The sequence below is a fragment of the Pteropus alecto genome, unplaced genomic scaffold, assembly GCF_000325575.1.
Source record: "Pteropus alecto unplaced genomic scaffold, ASM32557v1 scaffold95, whole genome shotgun sequence".
NCBI classification, from domain to species: Eukaryota; Metazoa; Chordata; class Mammalia; order Chiroptera; family Pteropodidae; genus Pteropus; species Pteropus alecto.
In genome coordinates, this window is record NW_006441071.1 from 11,057,428 (window position 1) to 11,081,310 (window position 23,883).

Sequence of the window (23,883 nt, forward strand, 5' to 3'; positions counted from 1 at the left end):
TTATTTTTTAAAACCTCCACTTTACTGGCTGAATATATGCAACATTATGGATATTCCACATTTAATTTAAACACTTTCCTATTGTGAGATATATAGGTCATTCCAATTTTCCCCTATCATCTACAATGTTATTTTATATTTTTCTCCATGAATCTTTGTCCAAATTACTGACTATATTCTTAGAATAGACTCTTAGAACAGTAATCACTTGATATAAAGGCTTATTAACTATTTATAAAGTTAATTTCACCAACTTTGAAAAATTCAACATCAGACTCATTTCTCTAGTGCAGTAAATCTTATCTTCACCATAATAGAAAATTCTGATTCAGTTGGTCCAAGGTGGAGTGCAAGCTAAATGTCCTCCACTAAGCGACCTGATGCTCAGCCAGACTGAGAATCACGAATCACTGCACGAGAAGATCATCTCCCAGTTTACCCTATACATTCTATATACAAAAAAAAGAACTAATTCCATGCTGCTAACATCTCACTACAGCTTTCCTACAGTGAGAATCTTCTAATCTACCTAAAAGAAAACTTGGAATGCTCCTGCACTGAGATATCTTAAGTTCTGTGCTGGTTATGAAAAACTGTCATTTCAGCCTGGGGGATAATGGATTTATGCCAACCTGCATCAACACTGATACTCATCATTCTGGGAAAACTCCAAGTCTGATGTCCAGTTTTCCTTTTCAATCGTTTTCTTTTTTTAAGGGAAACAGACATACACACACGCGCGTACACACACTCACCCTTTCTCTACCCAGAGATGCTCTGTTTTTTCTCCATTAAGTTAAAGCAATGCCCTCCTTATTCCCTCAAACAGCTAAGTTCTCTTCCACCAGCCACTTTGCCAATATCCTGACATTTAACCATATCTGTGTTCTGAAAGACAGTGTCTTCTTCACAGAAAGAATAGCACTGACATTTGGTGGATTCCCAAGGGCCACCTAGTTTGTTAATATATACTTTCCCTCCTGCTATAAGCAAAGAGTGAACAAATGCCTGGCAAAGATACTGAGGTTGAGATAGAAGTTGTTTTCTGAAAGTTACTACAGCATTAAGCCTCAGAAGGTATATTTCTAAAAGAAGTCACATCCTTATGTTATTAGAAATAGGTGAGATTCTGGCATGCAAAAGCTTTAAAAGGCATAGAAAGTATAAAGTTAAACAATTTAATTTGGAAATTAACTTTCTGGTTCTTTTGATGAGGAAGCACGGTAGAGTCAGTAACTAGAATCAAGGGTGACACTGAGGAGCATGTGTGGGCCTAAGGGATTAGGGAGACAGCTCTGAAAAGCCAGCAAAGAGCTTTCTCCATTCCTGGAATTGGAGAGTAAAAATGGAACTGAAAGGATCATTTACTCACCAATTACCGGCCTCTCAGAGAGACCTTGCCCTTCCTTCCCTCTGTCCCTCTTTTCTGGCCTTGTCTCCCTTGATCTGGCATATACTGAGTGTCTCGTCTGTGCCTGGCGCTGAGCTCAGCATTGGAAAACAGACAAAAATATCCTTTTCGGAGTCCTTTCTCCCAAGGAATTCAGAGTCCAGTTGGAGACTCAAACGTATACATGACTATCGAGAACATCAGGTACCTACCATAAGTGTTAACAGGTAAGTGGCAGGGAGGTAGGAACGCTCTGTATCCATGACTCATCCTCATATGACATCAACTATATCAAGCACTTTCTCTTTATGATTCAACAAAATTCCTTATGCCTTCCCTAAATGTTCAATCACCCTCCATATCAACTGAACTAATCACAGAGTACCCATTTAAAACCCTCTTGCACTCGCCTGGCTGGGTAAGCTGTAGTGAAAGCAACAAGGCAGCGCTTAAAGACAGGCACCAAAGGGAGGAGCAAGCTGGCAGCTCCAACAGCGCTTTGCAGGAACTGCTGTTGGAGGCCCTGGCATTAGCAACTTGATTTTATTGGGGCTCCCACAGTTGGTCAGGTTATTGCACTGACTCTGTTGAGGGGTGCGGCCAAGCCACGAAGAGCTGTAGCCTGACTCCTTTATCTCTCAAGAGTGTTCTGGATGATCCTACCAAAGATCCCAGGGCCAATGCCAGGAGCCAAAATATAAAATCTTTCAGGTTAAACTCCTAAAAGCCTTTGATATACAAATTACTTAAAAGGGAGATTTACATCTTTAAAGCTTACTGGTACTTCTTTTTAGATCTTCTTTCAATAACCTCTCCTTTGATAAAGGTATGGAAGATATATAATTTCCAAGTGTTACTAGGAGTCTTTTGCTCAAGGGTCCTCTGACTTTTGCTCAAGGAGCTGACTAAACATCACTGGCCACCACCACTACCAATAACCGCACAATAAACTCTACCTGAGTGTTTAATATGTGCTGGGCACAACCCTAACTGCTTTATATATTATATTACAATAATTCCAATAATAATCCCAGAATTTATCTCAAATTTATGGATAAAGCGACTGGTGTCAACTCCGTTGCCCAGGGTTGCATGGCTGTCTGCTACACATCCAGTTCTTCCCACTTTGGAAAGACAGCTGGCACCATTTCTAAGGATGCCTTGGGCTGATGGCATCTTCCTCTAGTTCTGCCCACAGACACTAATGTGTACAGACCCCTGGAATATAACTCCTTCTACTCCAATAAGGGGGGTGGGGTGGGGAGGGGGAAACGTCCATCTCTATAGGACAGAGCTTTCCCCCTTTTTATCAGCTAAAATGTATGAGAGGAACAAAATATTTATTATGTCACTAAAAATTTATGTGGCAAAATGGAGAAAGACAGGCTTGAGGTGACTCTCTGTAGTGGTTTCTAAAAATAAACATCAGTTCCAAAAGCTGAAGAAAAAACAAAGATGAAAGGAAAGATTAAGACAGGCCTTGTGGGGAAAGAAGGCTGGTTTGTGCTCACACACTCACACCAGGGGGCTTTGAGATCAGAGCGGCTGTACCAGGCCAGTGCTGGCCCTGCCTCTGCAGATTCCCATTCTACTCTGCAGTGTATGTTCTACCTGCCACAGCGCACACTTAACTCACACGGGACACGTCACATTGAAGCAGCACAAACTACTGCTTCCAAGGTCCGGAGTCACATCGCCTGGGGTCAAAGACCTGTTACCAGGCACAAGATATTTTACTTCTTTATGTCCTGGTTTCCTTCCTCATCAATCAAATGGAGATAATACAACCTCTCAGGGTTGTTGGGTGCTCTTTTAAATGCTTAAAGGAGAGAACAGTAAAACAAAGCACAGTGACTGGCAGCTGGTGAGTTTGAAGTCAACTGTGACTGAATATAATTCATATCAACAGGGACCATCTGGAGGATGATAGGGAGGGGATGAAAAACCTTGGGAGAAGGTGACCCTTGGGATTTAAAATTGTGAGGAAAGGACACAGTGAGAAACCAATAACTTACTATAGAAATAATCAGACCATGTTATCTCAGCTGAAATTCAAAACAACCCGGTCAGGTAGGTAGGCAGGTGCCTTCTCCTATACAGGTAATGAAGCGCATGACGTGCTCCAGGTCACACAGCTAGAAGGCAGGCAGTGGGGCAGTCAGTCATTCACTCAGTATGTAATTTTCAAGCATCTCCTGTGCTCTAGGATTAGTAGTGAGAGAAACAGATGTAGTTTTTTACTTCATGCAACTCTAGTGGAAAATGAAGGCATTAAAATAAAAATAAAAATAAAAATAAAAATAAAAATAAAAAGGGGGTGGCTCCATAGTGTAGTGGTTAACACGTCTGCTTTACACGCAGAAGGTCCTGGGTTTGCGCCCCAGGCGGCCACGGACCATACCCCAGGTGCGCCAGGCCCCAGGTGCACACCACGGGCTTATGGGAGGAGACGCCTCATCTTCAGAGATCCAGTTCTTAAGGGGAAATGGCAACATCCATGAATTCATGGGTCAGGGGTGGAAGGGCAGGGTGGGTAGTGGGGGAGAGAATTAAAGAGGGGGAAAAATAAATAAAATAAAATAAAAAAGATAAATGTAAGAACTCCTTTGTTATAGAACTACAGTGGAAAGCGGAAGTATTTAACAGAAAGATTAATAGCACATTGCATGATTATTATATCCCAGAGACCCTCAAGATGCCACAAGAGATGTGGGAACTAAAATGAAATTTTGACACAAGAATCTGAAAGAATCCAGATAAGGTAAATTAAGGAAAATGAGTCAATATATAAAGGATTATCAAAAGGGTTCAGATCTTTTTAAAAAATAACTTCTTTTTCTGATTAGAAAAATAAAACATGCTCATATGGAATCTATAAGAAGGTGATAAAGCTGAAAATCATAATCACCTATGATTACACTCTCCAGAGATAATCAGTAACATTTTGATGCATTTCCTTTGAGGATTTTTCCTTTGCATATTTATATTTTTATATATAATTGGGATCATACTGTAGATACAATTTTGAGCATGATTTTCCCATTTATTATATTGTGCCATTAAATATCCTCCAAAAACATGATTTTTAATAGCTGTATAAACAATTTATTTAACCTTCCTCTTAGCTGCAGTGGTAAGTGTTCAGTGGCCAGATCAAAGGAACAAATAGCTGGCATGCTTGCATGGTCAGACTGGGTTTGGGGCACTGTGTTCACATACCTGAGAGCCATTTTTTTAGTGGGACATTGTCTAAAAATTTCATCCTGAGTGTCCTTGAGGAGGAGTACTCTGAAAATCACTTTGTTTTCATTAAATCATTCATTTCTTCGCACAAGCAATATGCATTAAGTGACTGAGGCAAGACGACGGTTTTGTTTGGATTTCAGAAGACTCAGGAGGAACCTGATAGCTCTCTACAAGCATGGAAAGAGCCGTGAGTGAAGAGAGAATGGTTTTTTTTTTTTTTTTTCCAGTTTTGCTCTAGAGGTCACAAACTAAGACTGGCTTTTGGAATATTTCAGTGGCAATATGTTGACCCCAGATGAAGAAGCCAATGCTTTTTCATAATTATAGCAATAAATTGGTAGTGAGCTACCTGCCACTTGCAGTTTTTGATAAAGGGCCTGAGAACCACTCACCAGGGGTATGACAGAGGAGACTTCCTATAGTGGGTGGGAGTTTGAGGGAGTTACACAGGGTCGGGGGAAGGAATGGGGTGGTTTAAAGGCTGAGGTGGGAGGAGACTGCACACTTACCCTTAGCCCATCTTATTTATGCAGCAGCCCTGAACTAAGCCATGGCTACTCAAACTCTTAGACAAGAGATACCTTGGCTAACAGTTTCTCATTGAATGACCTATCCAAGTCTCACAGCAAGTTATAGGCAGAACTAGGATTATGGTTCCTAAATTTCTCAAGCCCTTGTCTAGTGTTCATCTTTTTTCACCAAAGTGTTAGGAATGGAGTATGCAAGAGAATGGAAGAAAAATCAGACACAGATGGACAGTTATTGTTTCTCTTAATCTAATCTCAGTCACTCTCTGGCTACACTACATTCGTTCTTTATAATATTAGCTTCCTCTATGGCCAAAGAAAGGGGACATCCTTCTGGAGCAACATCCCAAGGAGAAGACCTGCTCATGCAGCATTACCTCATTTTCTGGTGGGCTCATAAGGTCTGTTTTAAATTAACCAACTGGGTGACTCTCAAATGGGTGAAGAAAAAAGTGCAGAAATGATGAAACAGACAGAGGTGTATGGGTCTCAGCTTACTGCTATTGAAAAGGCTTTTAGAAAGTTTCTGCGGTAAAATATACAACTGTAAAAAGATATCATTTTGTGCAAAAATATGTCAAGGATTAAATACTCCTGGGCTGAGACCTAAGAAGAGCTTGGCCCTCTAGTCTCCAAATGATACTGCAATATACAAATGGCATTCCATATTGTAGAGTGGGGCTGTGTGCCCAAATAAATAGCTACTTTTCAGCTCTTGGCCGCACGCTGCCCATACAGGTGGTCATTAAGGCCTGGGAGTGAGAAAGGGGACTGTGTGTGTGCAAAAGAGGAGATGGCTGGGCTGGGAGGCACATTCCAATGCTTATAGTCAGAGATGATTATGAATAACTCATCGTTTTTCTCCCCTGCCAGAATCAAAAGAGGCCTACGAGATCCCCTAAACCAAATGTTCCCATTTTAAAGAGAAGGACCAAACAATGAAATGACTTGCAGAGAGTCACAACTCACCAAGAGGTGGCTATAATTTAATTTAATTTTGCATTTCATAGCTCAGCAGTGTAAGGTTTTGAGCCAAAGAGTAACATCTGGATAGTATTTTAAATAAAGGATTAAAAAGGAGAACCAGGTAGGAATGAAGACAAATGAAAGAATTTCTGAGAATATGATTGGTCAAAAAGTGTCAGCTCCTATTACGTTAAATTCAGAAGCAGAGGAGCCCTGAAGTATATATATACACAGAAATGAAGTAATCCAGAATTTCCTCAAAGTTGCAAATGTGCCTGAGCAAAGCAATAAAATGTGAACAACTCTATAAATACTTTCTATGTAAACCACTGCTTCTATCTCTGTTAATTTAACATGTCCTTCCTTTCAGGTTTAACACATAAACTTAAACCATCGTGTTCATAACACACTGTCTAATGAAGAACAAGAGGCATGTAATTACTACCAGCCTATTTCCACAGAGTCTGACACAAATAATAGACATATAAGATGGTTGAGGACAGGATAATGCATCAATTTATTTACTCAACATTATTAGCCTTAAAAGGAAAGCAGAAATTTCAGAAATTCCCCAAATAATTCTTGTGTTGTCAAAAGACTGTCAAACAAAAATAATCTTAATGTGAAATTAAGGAGAATTTTTGTTTGTAGGTTCCTAGAAAAGAATGAAAATGATACATGGATAACACACTACTATCAGATTTATCCAAACTGAGCTTCTCATCTAAAACCTTAAAAACACATTGTGCGGGGTGGGGGAGAGGTGAATTTAGTTTTACTGATCACACTTTGGCCTGAAATGCCTGGTTCAGCATTACAATGAGGATTATGTTGTGCCCTTTTTGTGACAGTTAACGAACCTCTGAAATAGTAACCTCTCTGTTCTTTTCACACCGGATATTAATCTTTCTTTAAAGCCTGATTCTTGCTAACACCTGATTTGCTTAATGAATACTGAATAGTCAATTAATATTTCAATTATGATACAGTCTATTTCAGTCTTCACCCCCACAAAAACAAAATCAAACAAAAACAAACAAACAAACAAACAAACATAAGGTTTTGTTAGTGTCCTCAGTTACTTTCCTTGAAGTAGATAGATACCCACAGTTTTTAATTGATGTAGATTTGCATGTACTGGCAACTGTGAACCAAAAATATCCCAAAGGGAGTGGAGCCCCAGGGTATATAGTCATCTGAAAGAGGGGGTCAGTGGAGGTATTGATGGAGCCAGAATAGCTGAGCCTGGCTCTTATAGGTTAAACTAAAAGGTGGGGGAGCAAGACCCCAGGTATAAAACTGAGGAAAAGGAAAAATGGAGGTAGAGGAAGATAAAAGGAGATGGCTTTGCCAGCAACCAGTTTTATACATCCATCACTAACAGCCAATTAGCAGTAACATTAACAGTACACAGAATGAGATTCCTAGCTTTTAGGTAGTCAATATGCCAGGTGCATTCAAACAAAGATCTGCATGCCTGCATGCGCTCACACGCACACACACATACACACACACGTTTTGCCTATGCATTTTAAACATACTGGAACATTGCAGGTGGGACTGCACCTAGGTGTGTGGCGCTGCAGGACTTATACTCTTCATCTCATATCCTTCTATGTTTCTTGAACTTTAGCCAGCCATGGGCATGTTATGCAAAACACTGTGCATAGGGGATTGTTAAATATTAGCTGCTAACTCTTATTATTACGCCTAACCACATTTTGTCTACCAACATAAGTCAGTGATCCTTTCCCTTTAAAGAAAGTATATACATCTCAAATACGAGGGGTGTTCCAGACTCTGGAAGGTCATACAGTCTATCTCTTCCAGAAAATGAGAGCTCTTCCCAGGGCACACAGCAGATGCATCATCCTTACACTGGTTCAGGATGGGGGAGCCTTGGGGTGGGGAAGGCACAGCCACTGAAGGCAAAGGGGAAGTAAAAGTCCTGGGGGATGGGGCACCCAGGCTACAAATACAGAAAACAAGGGTCAGGGGAAACAAAATCAGGTAAATGAGCGCTGAAGAGAGCTACAGACTAAGAAAGTTAGGATGCACTCCACGGCAAGGCCAAGTCTACATAACGCGCAGTTATCTCAATTTAAATGTTTTTGTGTCAGTATGGAAGCCTCATAAAGGGCAAATACGACTCATCAATTTTGGTGGCCATACGTCCATGTTGAAGAATTGCAAACTAGGGGTCTTGGAATGGCCCTAAATGCAATAACTGCTCTAGATGAGAGAAAAGCAGGGAAGAAGGAAAGGAACCATATGACCAAGTGTGACCTCATACTGTTGGCCCTGAAACCTGGGCTTCTTCTCATGTTCCCGGTCTCATCGATGGACTTCACCTTCCATTTGGCCAAGCAAGCCAGAACCCTGGGAGTTATCCATGACACCTCTTTCTTCCTCAGTCCCAATGTCAGTCCACCACTGAGTCCTTTTCATTTTACTTCCTAAAAATATTTCAAATTCTTCTACTGCTCCTCACCTAGTCCAAGCTACATCATTTCCTCTGATCTACTGTAATGCTCTCCTAACTGGCTTCCCATCATCCACTACAGCCCACTCTCCAATTCATCTTCTCCACTGTAGCCAAAGAAAATGCTTCATAATAAATGTCTTCATGTTGACTTCTGCTTAAGACCATCACTGGCTTCTGCCTGCTCTCAGAATAAAGACTGAATTCAAATGGTCTTCAAGGCCTAACCAAGTCTGGCCCTTTCCTTCTTCTCTAAGCTCTTTATTTACTTCTTTCAGCAATCTGAGCAGGCCAAGCTCCTTTCTGCCAACAGCCTCTGTGCATGCTTTGCCTGGAAAACTCTCCCTCTGCCCTCTGTCTAGTTAATACAGCCTATAGATCTTAAGTCATAATGATCGCTTATTTACAAAAGAGTTGTTTTTCATTACATGTTGTTATAGAATTATATTCCTATCATCCCAGGACTTATCTCAATTTGAAGTACATTTTTTTGAAGCACATTTTTATTAATGTGACTGTCACATGGCAATCTTTCCCACTGGAATGTAAATTCCATGAGAGCTGAAACCATTTCAATTTTATTTCTCGCCATCATATTTCTTGAGTAGGTGCTCAGTACAAAAAAACTTGGTAAGGTTACCACTTACTGAAGAATAAGATATTCCTTGACTACAGAATTCACAAATCACCACATGTAGGTGCCCAGACGTGGCTTATCAAAGGTCTAGCCCAACAGGAGTTCCTTCTCTACATCGTCCTTCCATATCGATACAAACCCCTCGCTCTTGAAGAGGACTTGAGCGCCACAAATGCTGTGTCCCATCCTCATTACAATTCTCCTGGAAGAACCCGCACTTAGAGAATGGTTACATATTTGCCCTTCCAACTTCATGCAAAGACAAAAGCAAAATACAACACAAAACAAACAAAACCCCATAGAAACATAACTAATGACATGTGGTAGAGTTTCAACACAGATAACACAGGAAAGGGGTTTATTATTATTAAGTTTTAAAAGTATAAATAAAATATTAACTTCCATACACAAATTATTTAAAAATTCCTTGTCCAGGGAGGGCATAAAATATCTAGTGAGAAGAGGAAGCAAAGTTATAGGGCCACGTATAGCTATTAGCAGCCTAGGATAAGGCTTGCCGCATGATGAGATGGTCTGCAAACTATGTATCTCATCTCATTTTAGAATCTCACCTAATGTCAATGGCATTCACATTCACATCCTTTTTACAGTTCTCTTATACTTCCTGTTTCAACAGGGCTTCAGATATTATTGGCTGCTTGGAATGCCATCACTAAAGCCTGACTTATTTTGTGCTAATCACTATTTTTATGGTATAAATCAGATAAACTGTTTTTGAAGATCCAATTTAATCTGTTACACCCCGCCCCTCCAAAAAAGGATATTACATATAAAGAAACATTGGGTCACATATTCTTAATTAAAGGGTAAATATCAGGCATGTTTAAAAAACAATTACCTACAAAATATTCTTATGACTAAATTACTGAAAATATGCATAATTTTAACCCCTCTCCCTTTTTACCAAGTTATTAGCCATTAATCTGCAAAAGGTGTATTTTTCAGGCACAGGTCACATCAGCATTAATTATTAGTGGAAAATCTTATCTGAATCTGAAAAACCACATATAAAACATTATTCAACACATTGTACTATTATAACTTTTAGAAGGAGTTAAGCATTTTTGGTTTAATGGTCCTGGATAAGATATCTAAAGCATAGAAGACTTGAAAATGTAATATCCTCCATTTGACAGAAGCCAAGAAATCAGAGGGTGTAGGGCAGCTGACCTACAGAAACACATATAACCGACAAAGATTATAGCAGGTCACAGCTTCCAAGTTTTCACCTACTCCTTAGCAGAGAATGTTTTCTGACTGTGGGAATGACCAGAATTTGATGGGAAAAAGTACACTCACTCCAATCTCTCTCATTTCCTTATATCATTATTCTTCTCCCTTTGCTCACATATTCTGATCTTGAAATATAATTTGTTTAGTAAAACAAAAGGCCAGATTTATTACTGGTTCTCTTTCACCAGTGAAAATCAGCTAACCTCTTTCAAATAAAGTCTGAAGAGGAAATAATAAAATGAAGGCAGTGTCAGTCTGTCACTAAGTAGACATTATTGACTTCTATTGGATATACGTACCAAACAATAATGTAAGTTCACTCAATTACCAAAATAATTTAAATCCCATGGTCAAATAGGAACATAAATGCTATTAATTTATGAGCCTGACATGCTCTGGGAGGTGTCACCAATTTATGTGCTATATCCTGGTGTGCTTGAACCTAGGGTTGCGTAGAGGTGAAAGATAATGTAAAAGGGCTAGTAAACAGGAAGCTCCCTGTTGACTATTTGCCTCAGGAAGCTCTCAATGTTAGCTATATATTTCAGAAATTGTATGCAGAACATTGTGCTTGCGAATGTGCTACAGGAAGGGTCAGCTCTGGAAAATTTAAGGCATTTATGAAACATACATGATTATATGACACTCAGGGTCACAGTATTTCATTGAGATCAAAATGAAGTTAGAACAAGGAAAGATTTAAAAGTCTGAAATCTTGCATCATAGACAGTTAGTGTAGCATTTTGATTTAAAGAGGAATACAAGAGTTGATAATGAATGCTGACATTCTGATACTATGATGTGAAGCAACAGTGACATCTGGCCATGTATTTATTAAAAGGAATATGGAATTTTAATTGTGCTTGTATTTTCTATTAAATAGAAGTTTATTTAGCCTACTTGAAGATTTAGAAATGATGTCACTAATATCCACAGTTCAGAGCTGAACATTCATGGGAGGACCTGCTAGGACAACTCGAGACATTTCCCAATAGTCCCGCTCTTGGGCAGACATAGGCATTAATACCATGGGTTCCTTAGCCCCTCTTTTCATGAAGATCTCTCACTCTCACAGCAGAGGGACAATACATAACAATTCATTTCATTTGAAACAGTGGTTTCAAATATTTTCAGGGCCAAAGACCTTCTACTTTAAAGAAATCTCATGTGGAAGCCAAAAACACTGAAGGTTTGTTGGAACCCAGCCCTACTCTTGGAATGAAATATTCTTTACCTGGAAAGGACATGAACTTATAATATGAACTTGGACTTGAATTTAAAAATAATTCTTGATATCGATAATGAATTTTAAATAACATTAATTGTCTAAAGTAAAACCTGGAATAACACATTTAATACTTGACTATGTGGTGGCTGTTACTATTAATTTGTTTAGTCTTTATTTAATTCAATAATTATTTACTATAATTATTTACTATAAACTAGATCCTGTACTGAGACCTGGTATGTAAAAGTAACTCAGACATGGTTCCTTGTTTTTAAGAAGCTCAAAGCTTAGTGGATGTTATATATCAAAATGAGACAAGTGCTTTGACAGGCAAGTTCAGCTTAAAATGGAAAATCTGGAGTTTAATTTCTTCTTTAAGTAAATAAGCACTTCATTAATTTCCATTACATTGCTAACAAAAAAAATTATTTCTTTTTTTCCCCCTCCCTTCCTTCTTTCTTTCTTTGGAAAAATAATACATGTCTTGATTTAAAATATGATCTTAGACACACTATTCTAAAAATATATCAAAGTATTTTTTAGGTCTAAGCATATTTATCATATTTAAGATCTCCTCACAGAAGGAAACACTGTTTTATGTGGTATTTTCTACTCTTTCTCTAAAGGTATAGAAACTATCACGTTAAAGACCTATACAATACACATTTCCAAAATACTCCTGATATTAAGTAGATCTGAAAATAAGCTGTCCACATGGCTTTCTTGAAGTTCAGAATATATTAAAAAAAAAAACACACACACACAAAAACCACACACACACAACAACTAAAGTGGATTTTTCCCTTCTGTAGTGCAATTTTCAGAAAGTTAAGTCGAGGAGCAAAACGTAACCAAATTTTTGTGAGCATCTACTATGTGTAAGGTGCTGCACTATGATGGTTATAAATCTCTTATTTAATCCTTATCACAATACATTAAATTAAGTTGGATGTTCCATTTTACAGAACTTAAGACTCTGACCTCACACCACATACAAAAATTAATTCAAAATGGATCATAGTTCTAAAGGTAAGAGCTAAAACTATAAAACTTCTAGAAAAGAACATAAGAGAAAATCTTTGTGACCTTGAGTTAGGCAAAGATTTCTTAAGATATGAACCAAAAGCATGATCCATAAAGAAGCTATTGATAAATTGGGCTTCATCACACTGAAATATGAGTACACAGCCACCAGAATGATTATCCAAAAGATGTTGGTGAGGATGTGGAGAAACTAAAACTTCATACATTGCTGGTGGGAATGCGGAATGGTACAGCAACTTTTGAAAACAGTTTGGCAGATTCTTATAAAGTTTAACATATGCTTAACATATAATTCAGTCATCTCACCCCTAAATATCTATCCCAGAGAAATGAAAACATATGTCCACACAGAGGCTTAAAAGCAAATGTTCATAGCAGCATTACTCACAATAGCCCCAAACTGGAAATAATCCAATGTCTATCAACTGGCAAATGGATAAACAAAATGTTATATTCATACAGTGAAATATTATTCAGACTGGGAGAAAAAAAAGAAAAACATCTGACAAAAGACATGTATCTGGAATACATAAAGAATAATTCCAAGTCAGTAACCCAGCTCATCTCTCTTCCCCAGTGTGATATCCTTAAACACTCTGGCTCATCACGATTACTTCCATCTCTGAACTTATTTTCAGTGAATTTTATTGGGTATTCTTTCTTGTAAAATCTTTCAGATCAACTCCTGATTGGAGCTGAGGTAAGGGGTATCACTGATGAACAAAACAACAAAAATGGGCTGGGATGGAGCACAGATTCCCATAGCTGAGGTGGCCTCGCTAACAAGAGGTGTCTCTTGGTCACCCTTGTCTCTGCCAGTGTACTATAATGTCTGCATGGCTACCTAACTTGACAGTCCAGGAGCTTCCGAGGGTACCATGGCATAGAACGTTTCTGGGAATGACTTTTTCCTTAGTCTTTCAAACCCACTTGGGCATTTTATTTTGTCTCCACGACACCCATGATCACGCCTACACCTGGGCTTATTATATGCCATGGAATCCCCTCCGGTACCTGACACAGTGCTGAACCCCGGATATTCCCAAACACTGATTTGGTTCATGGTGTCTACCATCTCCACTGAAAAAAAATGATGAAGTCACAGAAATTAATAACATGATCAAGTTTAAGGCAGTTATTTCGATTTTGTTAGACTGTAGATGAGATGCTATACCTTGAGTCTCTTTAAAAAAAGAGGATGGGAAAGAAACACCAGGAACCTGTCTCCTGGGAATAAGTTTCCCAATCACCTTGAGATAATTACCAAATGAGAAATCAGAGAAATACTCTCAAGTGAGGAAGGTATGTATTTGAAGAAAAACGTAACTGGCAGCGCGTCTTCAGGGCAACTAGTTAATCCTCTGCATAGGACATCAGGGCAATGACATACTTTTCTTCAAATCACCAGTGCTAAATGGAAACTGTCAATATGACAGCTACAGAATCGTGGTCAGTGAGATCATACAATTTATAAAAAAAAAGAGAGTCCAACTCAAATAAGAGCTAAATCAACATTCTATTAATATGCCCCAGGCTTTAAGGAGAAAAGCCATACAAGAATTGCACAAAAGAGAATAAAATCCCAGGGCCTGGTAAGTATCCAACCCACTAACTTGAGACAGTTCATGACACTTATACTAATTAGGGCCTCGGCGAAGGGCACACAGTTTAGAGAACTGACAGACCAGATGAAGGCTGACCTTATTTAGTTAGTAGCCTTTGCTCAGTAACCGTGCATTTAGTCTTCAAAGGTACAACCAGACTGAGTCTCTGAATGGCCTTGAGGTCCTTTGATTATCTTCTCTTAGTAAACTCCTAGTCAAGACAGTAATGCTATTCTCTCTTGGTAGGTACATTCTTTCTATTTATTTATCTATTAATTAAATTGTGCTTAAGTACAATCTACCCATGGTAAATTGTTAATAAAGGTACAGTAATATTTTGTAAATACTGGACTGCTTTATGTGTTGATTTTTAAAGATGTTTGAAATACTTAGGTAAGTCTGAACGACTAAATTAATATCTGATTTATTAGCATTATCAGTCCTAAGTGCTTAGAAAAATTGTGATATTTGTGAGAATTGTATATATTAAATCTATAATCACAGTTAAGATGTCCAAGTACCTTAAGTGTAAAACGGTTAGGATTTGATCTGTCTAATTTATACATTTTATAAACATTAATTGAGGAACAAATGAATTTGTTCTTTATTTATGAAAAAATTACTAGATATCAGTACAATAAAATTTTTCAGCTGAAGTTGAAGGTTTAGAAAAGTAAATTTTAATTTGAATATTGATTAAAATCAAGCTAATAAGAGATATTCTTTTACATGTATAAAAAAAGGCTTCCCAAGGAAGTAAAAAATCAATGGGAATTTGGTGAAGTCTTCACCTCATAAGCTCTCAGCTCCTCAGTTAAGAAAGAGAAGCTAGGGCACCACCCTGAGTAATTAAATGCCATGTGGACCACATATGAAGAATCCTCAACGAAGTTTCTAGAGACTTGTCTGGCAAATTCCCATCAATTCCAGAAGCCCCACAGTGGGACTTGGGGGTGGTGGTGGTAAGGGGTGTTAGTCTGGAGAGAACACAATACACATGGTTTGGGACAAGCCATGACGTCCACCTGACTTGAAAATCCAGGGCATCTGGATCCAGAAATGCTTCCCCAGACCCCATAACACAGACTATTTCTGGGAACAGCTTTTTTTTTTTTCCCCCCCAAATTTCTCAGCCCTGGCTCTAGATATTTTCTTCTGCCTCAAGAACATTCAGTTATCCATACACCTACACTTGCCAGTGGAAACGAAAAGCTGATGCAGTGCTACCCCACACATACAGATACCCGCTTAACCAAATGAGGAGCAAAGTTCTGAGGACACATCTTCTAAGCAAATTTCAAGCCCAGAAAAGGCAGTATAAACTAGATGGGGGGAGGAGGAAAGGGAAAAAAGGAGTTCTATCGGCTGAAATTATATATCTTAAAAAATTTGATTTTGTGCCTATGTATCAGGTGTTTAGCTCATTCAGTCCTTTCACTAATCCTAGAAGGTAGAACTTATTATTTCCTTTTTAATGGGAAAAAAAAACAGAGGCTTGAAAGTTTAAGCAACTTGACTGTAACTGATAAAAAATTTAGCTCTAAGAACTTCAGTTTGCACCAATACAGTCCACAGAAATTAAAGGCTGTGGCAACTCATCCCTACCATCATGAAAAGTATAGTTTTCATGCTTCTTTCACATTTCAAAAGAGGTTGAAAAATGTAACAAGCCCTCATGGAATTTTCAGTGATGGACTCTTGCTGTCGAATTTCTAAATGGTCTTGTATCTCTTCTCATACACAGTGGTGAATGTTAAGTGTTCATCCTAAAACTATCCAGATCACACTGCACCAACCTCCTCCCTCAAAATGAGCTCTAAGTTCTGAGGAAAGAAAGCAGTCATCACTTCAGTGTCAACGTGGGCATATACTAGAGGATGCCAGGTTTTAGCAGAGGTTAAAACGGGGCCCTGAAAACTCTGTGCTCGTTGAGTTCTTTTGGGTGAGCAACTTTCATTTCCATCAAAATAGTAGGAGACAAAAAAGTTCATCAGGAAGTGTGTCGCAATTTCATAGACTGACAGATGGAGGCATGTTGCAATACATCTTTTATTACTGCTCTTGACAGCTACAGATTGCATGCTGAGTTTAACTGGGCTGATATATTCTGCAGGTGTATTGTAGAGAAAAATTTTTGGATATTTTTCTGGCTATCATAGAAATAAAGTATTTAGGTATGGAAATAAATTTCCTGGTAGTCCAAAGAATGTTTCTCCCTACTGCTTCAAATATTCTCTCTAGTCAAATAATGCTAACAAAGGAATTTTAATGCCTGGCAAATTTATTTTCAAACATGGACAGGCCAGCCTGCATTAAAGGTTTCCCTTCTGTGGGTTTATAAAATGACTTGTAATCAGCAATTCTATAAATATTGGAATATAACTTTCTATACTAAAGCATCAGGCTTCATAAGGGAAGATATTTATGTCATATATAAATAAACAGTTTTGGATGATTAAATTTAATATTCTAAATTTGATTTCCATAGTTAAAAACCTGAAATTGTGCTGTATCCTTATAGCAGTTCTAGTTAGCAAGTACCCTCAGGTTAGAGAAGCTGGTTCTTCAGTAGCCAGTAACACTAACGTCACATTTCATTTGAGAAGAATCTTCCCAGCGGCACTCACACCTGATAAGCACATTGTGTGGATTAGAGTTTTCAGACAAACAGAAGAAAAAAATCATTTTCTACCACTAGTTTCAGTTGTCACAGGTATGTCATCTAATGAAAACAAGATTTCTCTGAGGAATGCATTTAGTGTTTCCACCAAATAATTATTCTGCCACAATCTGCAAGATACTGAGACAGAAAAAGACCTGATTACATTTTTCTTATCACTCGATGAAACTCCACATTAGGGTACCAAGCAGGGTCCCCATCTCTAAGAAGACAGTTCTGATATAGATAAATATCAAAAGTGGAAGTGGGACTATCATAGCCATTAAGCTACACGGCCTAAAAAATGGTGATATAAACATATTTATATTGTATAATATAGGGGAATCATCATAATTTACATGTAAATATATTTATAATATGCTTAATTATACACATCCATTATCTTAAAATATAATATCAAATTCTGCTCTCTAGGTGACATACTACAAAAGAATTTAATCATGTAGCTTTCATTAATTTTGGTGAGAACTGCAAAGGCCAATCAATCTTTGAAATTTTAAAAGCTTGCCTTAAAATACCATGACTCCACCTTGTGGGAAGCTAGATGATGACCAAGACAAAACGCATGGCTAATGGAGTGGATCTGCAGCATGCTACAAACTGGCCAAAACAATGTGGTCATTGTTTTATAGAAAAGGAAATGACATTCTGCTACAGAGTCAGTCAGAGCTTCTGGCACCACAAGATAAAAAGTCATATAAAACGCCTCAGGATAATATATTTGTGATGGTCAATTTTATGAGTCAGCTAGACTAGGCCATAGAATACCCAGACAGTTGGTCAAACATTATTCTGGATGAGTCTGTGAGGGTGTTTTTGGATGACTTTAATATTTGAATTGATAGACTGAATGAAGCAAATTACCCTCCCCAATGTGAGTGGGCTTCATCCAATGAAGTGAAGGCCTCAGTAGAACAAAAAGAGTGACCTCTCCCACATACACACAAAAAAGGAATTTCTCTTGCCTGACTGCCTTTGAACTGGGACTCAGCTTTTTCCTGCCTTTAGACTCAAAATGAAACATCCACTCTTCCTGATCTCAAGCCTGCTGGCCTTCGGACTGGAAGTACACCACCAGTTCCCCAGGTTCTCAGCCTGTAGGCTCAGGCTAGAACTACACTACTGGCTCTGCTGGGTCTCCAGCTGCCAGCTACAGCTCTTGGGACTTGTCAGCCTCCATAAGCACATGAGCCAATTCCTGTATCTGTATCTCTCTCTCTCTCTCTCTCTCTCTCTCTCTCGCTCTCTCTCTCTCTCTCACACACACACACACACACACACACACACACACTTTTAAATAGTTATTATAAATACATACACACATACCCCTATTGGTCTACTTCTCTGGAGAACTCTTACTGAGATAATATTATAAGGAAAAACAACTTCCCTACAGAGCCACCAAGGAAGTAAAGCTGGAGATGTCTCATTTAGCACCAAAATAACAAGGAGGAAGAGGCTACAGAAGACTACAAATGGTGATATTATCAAAAAGCATGTGAACTTTGAAAATACAATATGACTGAAACATTCCTACTTGGTATAAGAGGCCTGAAACAAGTAACCAAAAATGTAAGAGATGGGGAAGGGCAGGGGGAGTATTAAGGGAGGAAAGATTAGATGAAAGAGAGAAGACGTGTTTGCAGATGACTATTTTTTTTTTCTCCATGAATGAAATTATCATTCACACAAATTCAGATAGATTCTCCCTCTCCAATATTTGTCACTCATGACACTGCACGTATTGCTCCCCCCAAAGGCTAGAGTTATGACCACACACACACAGGAACACACACACACAGGAACACACACACACACACACACCTCACTCAAACCTATACTAAGTAATGCTAATCAAGCTGTAAAGAATTTTGCTTTTTCATTCTTGTTGATTTCAATGCCACAGTGCTTCCGAAAAATCTTACTAATTTTGGAGCCCGTGTTCTTCTCACTACACCCACACATACTTAAAACCAAACCTGTTTGAGTTCACAGAGAGTGAGAACAGAAGATGTCAAAGGAAAGACTTGTGGAATTTCAAAAAACCAGGACCACAGACATTGTTTTCTAATGTACAAGTTATTCCAGGAAAGCTTAAAACTGGCTGGGTGTATGGAGGCTTGTGGAGTAAAATGAAATTTAGGATTAATGAACTACTAGCATGGACAAAATCAAACTATTTGCTCAGGTTTGGGGATCAGTGTTCAGAAGTCTTTTATCGTACCCATACCATGCTCCCCAAGTTTTCTCTCTTTTGCCAGCTCAGCATTCATAGTTTGCACAAAAGGAAACTGAAATAAGTATATAGCCTGGGCAGGGCTGGCAAAAGCTAAGGGCCTCTGTCTCCTGTATATTTTGGGGGCCCTTCATGGCCTTGCAAATCCTTTCTCCTACTTTAAATGTCCTTTCTTCCCCAGGGTTAACAGATGCTCTAAAGCCAGACCCTGGGATTAAATACTCTTTCTGACACTTATTAGCTTAGCTATGTGTAATCTTGGGAAAGTTATTCACCTCTTTGTGCCTAGTTTCCTCAGAAGCAAAATGTGAAAAATGGTAGTATCTAGCATGTAAGATTATGAGGAGAAAATGAGTTTATGCATGTCAGTTTCTTGAAGTAGTTCTGGCATGTGGTACATGTCAGTGTCAGTAAGTGTCAGCCCTTACTAAACTTGTGGAGTCTCTCACTCATTCTTCTAGACCAAAGAGGTGGTAAGTTGCATCTGGTTCATTTATAGTATTTACTGCATTTATAGAAAACACCCATTCACCAGCTCGCCTCTCCCCTAGATTGATCAGGAATCACACCTCATTTCTCATTATCTTTGCCAGCCCCCGGTATGATGCTTGGCACAGGTACACAGTGACTATGGAATGAATGCTTAAGGAGATAACCTAGTCCTACCAGGAGAGCATGTTACCAAAAGGTTGCTGTTTAAAAATAGCAATGGCAATGAAGCAATCTGAAATTCCAGTTAGAATTCTGCAAAGAAGTACAATTCACCCTTTTGGTTTATGATCAAGTCCTGGGATTATTAATTTGTCTAAATTCATTTGTTTTACAATCTTTCAAATAAAGTCACTTTTGTTTACAAACTTGTCCTCTTAATGGGACAGAGAAGCAAGCATAACAAAGCTGACTAAATCAATGTTTCTTTGGTCCCAGGAGACCAAAGTTCTAGAAATATTTATGAGCAATCTTATAGGTTCTATTTAATTATCAATTGCACATAATGTATAAGTATTACTATTACAGAGACATTAAGAAGCATCTTTCCAAGTACAAAGGGCAAAGCATCAACAGACCTAGAACAGGGCAGAAGTTACAACTACATTTCTGAGGCCTGGCTCCGCCAAATAATACTTCCCCTAAATACAGAAGGGACAACAAGATGACTGCTAGATTAACCCTGATCCCAGGTATTTGACTGATCTCAGTTTCAAAAAACCTTCTGTGGAAAGTGCCCTTCTTGTGAAATGACCTGCTAAAAACAAGCTCATGAGACGCAGTCCTAGTTCCTCTGAATAAACCCCAAGGTATTCACTGAGGAGACAGGCGCACGAGGGAATATGCACATGTGCATGCACACACACCCACACACACATACATACACGTTCCATTCCAGACCACGGTTAAGAAACTCAGTAAAAGTCACAGCCTTGTTTTCTGGTGATATTTATTACTCCCACATGAAAAATCTACAGATGTGTCTGTCAAATCACAGATGTCACTGTCAGGTCAGATTAATAAAAGTATATTCTCCGGTTAAGTATAAAGAAAAAGAAGTAATAAAGGAATTCAAATATGCTAACACTTGTAATAGAAAAGGATAGGTGAATTCACATTTTCTGTTTCTTGGTCACATACAGTCCACTTAATTAAAAGAAAGTGAGATGAGTCTAAGTTCACCTGGCTACTGACTATTCAGAATGATGAAGGCTAAGGAACCTCCTAGAAAACAATATTTCTTTGCAGTGGAAAAACAGCAAACCTGAATCCAGTAGTAAGTGAAATGAGTTACCCCAAAAGCCAAAAGAAAGATCCCTTAAAGAGTCGGCTGGTTTGTTACACAGAAAGTAAACCTGGAAGCAGGTGCCCCAGGAACTCACCACGATATCCTCAGGGAATGTGTCTCTGCTGAAGGAGCCATCATCAAACATGACCTCATAGAAGGTCTGTGACGTCACAGCGATCACTCTGCAGCTGTAATACCGGGTGTTCCGATGCTTCGTGATGACAGTCTGCCCCACGGAGATGCCCTTCTCACCAGCCTTGGACTTCTAAAGAGGTGCAGGAGAAAGATGAGAGAATAAGAGGAGAAAGAGAAGAAAGGACAGAAAATAAAAAATATTTATTTAGAAAGTAATCTGACTTGGTAATGATACCGTTTTTTTAAATTTTTTAACTTTTTATTGGGGAATACTTTCAAATGTAAAAGCTGCAAGAGTGTGAATGGTATAAAAACACCCATATACAATTTGATCTTTTACCCAGATTCACCTATTGTTACCTATTGCTATTAACATTTTACGATCTCTTTTTTGCACATTATGTCTCTATTTTATATGTATGTATTTAAGTATAAAACTACATGTACATGTGCACATATATAAATATGTAAATATATATAATATAAAATACATATAATAACAGCCCCCCACCAATAACCATTTAAGCTTTTGCTGGGCTTTTTACAGTGCATGTTTTCTAAGAACAGGGATTTTCCTTTACATAACCATATTCATGCAACGGTTGCAGTTACTAACTTTAGTAAAGTAACATTGATATGATATTCTACAATGTATATTCCAATTTTGTCAACTGAGCCAATAATGACTATTATGCACCCCCTGTACCCCGGCCCCCACTCTCAAATACAGGATCTAGTCTAGGGTCAGATACTGCATAGAGTTGCCATATCTCTTTAGCTTCCTTTAATCTGAAACACTTCCACAGCCTTTCTTTGTCTTTTATGAGATACTTTTGAAGGATACGATTCTCTCTACCCTTGCTTTTTCAATAGAGCATTTTCTGATGTTTCCTCATGATTAGATCCAGGTGATGTTGTGTTCTTCTAAGGATATCACATCTGGAGCACATGATGTTTGTCTGCCTTTCAATGGTGATGTGAATTTTGATTCTGGTCAAACTTTGGTACAATTGTTCCACTTTATAATTATTTTTTTCCCCTTACAACTAATAAGCAATCTGTGGGAGTAATTTTAACAGCGTGCAGATATCCTGTTCCTATACACTTCTGCTTGGATTTAGCATCCACTGATGTCTTGATGGATCTGATTTTTACTATGATGGTGGTGATATGCTGAATTTTCCTGTTCCAGCACTCCCTACACATTTACTAGTTCGCACTTGGCATTTCTTAATCCTACTCTCCCCACATCCATCCGTTCATTCGTCCATTATCAGTACAGACTTAATTCCTGCTCCCCAACTGTTTATAATTAATACTATACTAAACTATTTTGGTGCTCAGATTATCTCAGATTTGGCCAAAAGAAGTCTCTTCAAACTGTTTCCTATGTCATTCAGACATCTGTTTTTTTTAAAGCAGTTCCTTACTTTCTCGATGTCCCACAAGCGTCTTGCCCCAGCCCTGGAATTAGCATTTCCCTGAGGAAAGTGGTTTGTTTTAGAGGGCCATGATATTAGAGATTAAGATGCAGTTGCTTAGGTATGCTTATTACTAATTACTATAGGAGTATCTTTGCTTCTCGACCCTTTCCGAAGACAGAACAAGGAAATACATGCACGTATATACGCATACGCATACATGCATACGTATATGTGTAAATATGTTAGAGATCTTGAGTTCACAGTGAAATCCCTATTTGTCCCCACAGGGTTCTTTCTCACCTGCCCCCACCTGTATTTGTATGTCTATTATTTCTCAGCAAGAACCTTGGCTTCAAGAACATGAATCCATTTACTCAGCTGCTCAATTCTAAAATACAGCCAGCTACTTTGTGAAGACTTATAGAAGAACTGAACTAACAGTTTTAGACTAGAAAAAAAAGTAACCCACAAGACAGATCATTTCATTTTTAAATTATACATTAAGGATAAAGTTTCATTATCAACTCATGCTGATAACAGCTGGATAGTCATGATGAGCCACAGGCATGAGTTATAGACTCCATTCTTTTTTTTTTCCCCCTGTTCTTCTCCTTCCACAGATGTTCAGAGCCTACTGGAACACTGCGGCTAGGTCTCCTCACCATGCTATGGGAGCAGGAGACTCCAGGATAAAGGCTTTCTCTTGAAAATGCTTGGCAGAGTGCCTGGCTCATAGTGCTAGTTTACTGTATTTTGGGATTTCTGTTTGTTTTGTTTTTCAGGATAAGGCTGTTGCTCCCCCTTTTCAGAAACTCCTACAAACTCATTCCTGCCAGGTGGAGACAATAGTCAATGTCTTATGCAGAAGTCTGCTCTCAAGCACTGAGTCCTCTTTACTCCCAAACTCCAAATCTCATTCATCGACTTGATTCATTTGATGTCTGAAGCTCTGATCCACTAGAGGCCCTGAATCCAGCACTTGGGTAAATCCAAGCCCTTTGACAAATGGGCACAGCACACAGTCCCCAAGACAGTAACATTAGTCGAATATGTCACCTATACCTACAGAAAGCCAGGATTCATTTAATCCCAGTATTTTCCAGCAGGTCTATTTAGAACATCACTGGGAAATAGTGTCGTCATTCAGAAATCTCAGTTCTATTATAGACTTTATCTCTTTTCTCCTGAATTTCAAAAAAGGCTAAAGTATCTTGTAGGGGACAAAGTGCTGTTTGATTTTTTTCCTTCTAGAC

General features: G+C 38.5%; 1 protein-coding gene across 4 annotated transcripts in view; it reads right to left on the reverse strand.

Moving 5' to 3' along the window:
* Positions 1 to 23,883, reverse strand: part of KDM4C (lysine demethylase 4C) — a 336,400-nt gene that overhangs the window by 19,011 nt on the left and 293,506 nt on the right. For all 4 annotated transcript variants that reach the window (XM_025051416.1, XM_015594513.2, XM_006918364.3 and 1 more), the window contains exon 19: positions 21,166 to 21,336. In XM_025051416.1, the coding sequence (XP_024907184.1) occupies positions 21,166 to 21,336 (171 nt within the window). The remainder of the gene's footprint in view (positions 1 to 21,165; positions 21,337 to 23,883) is intronic.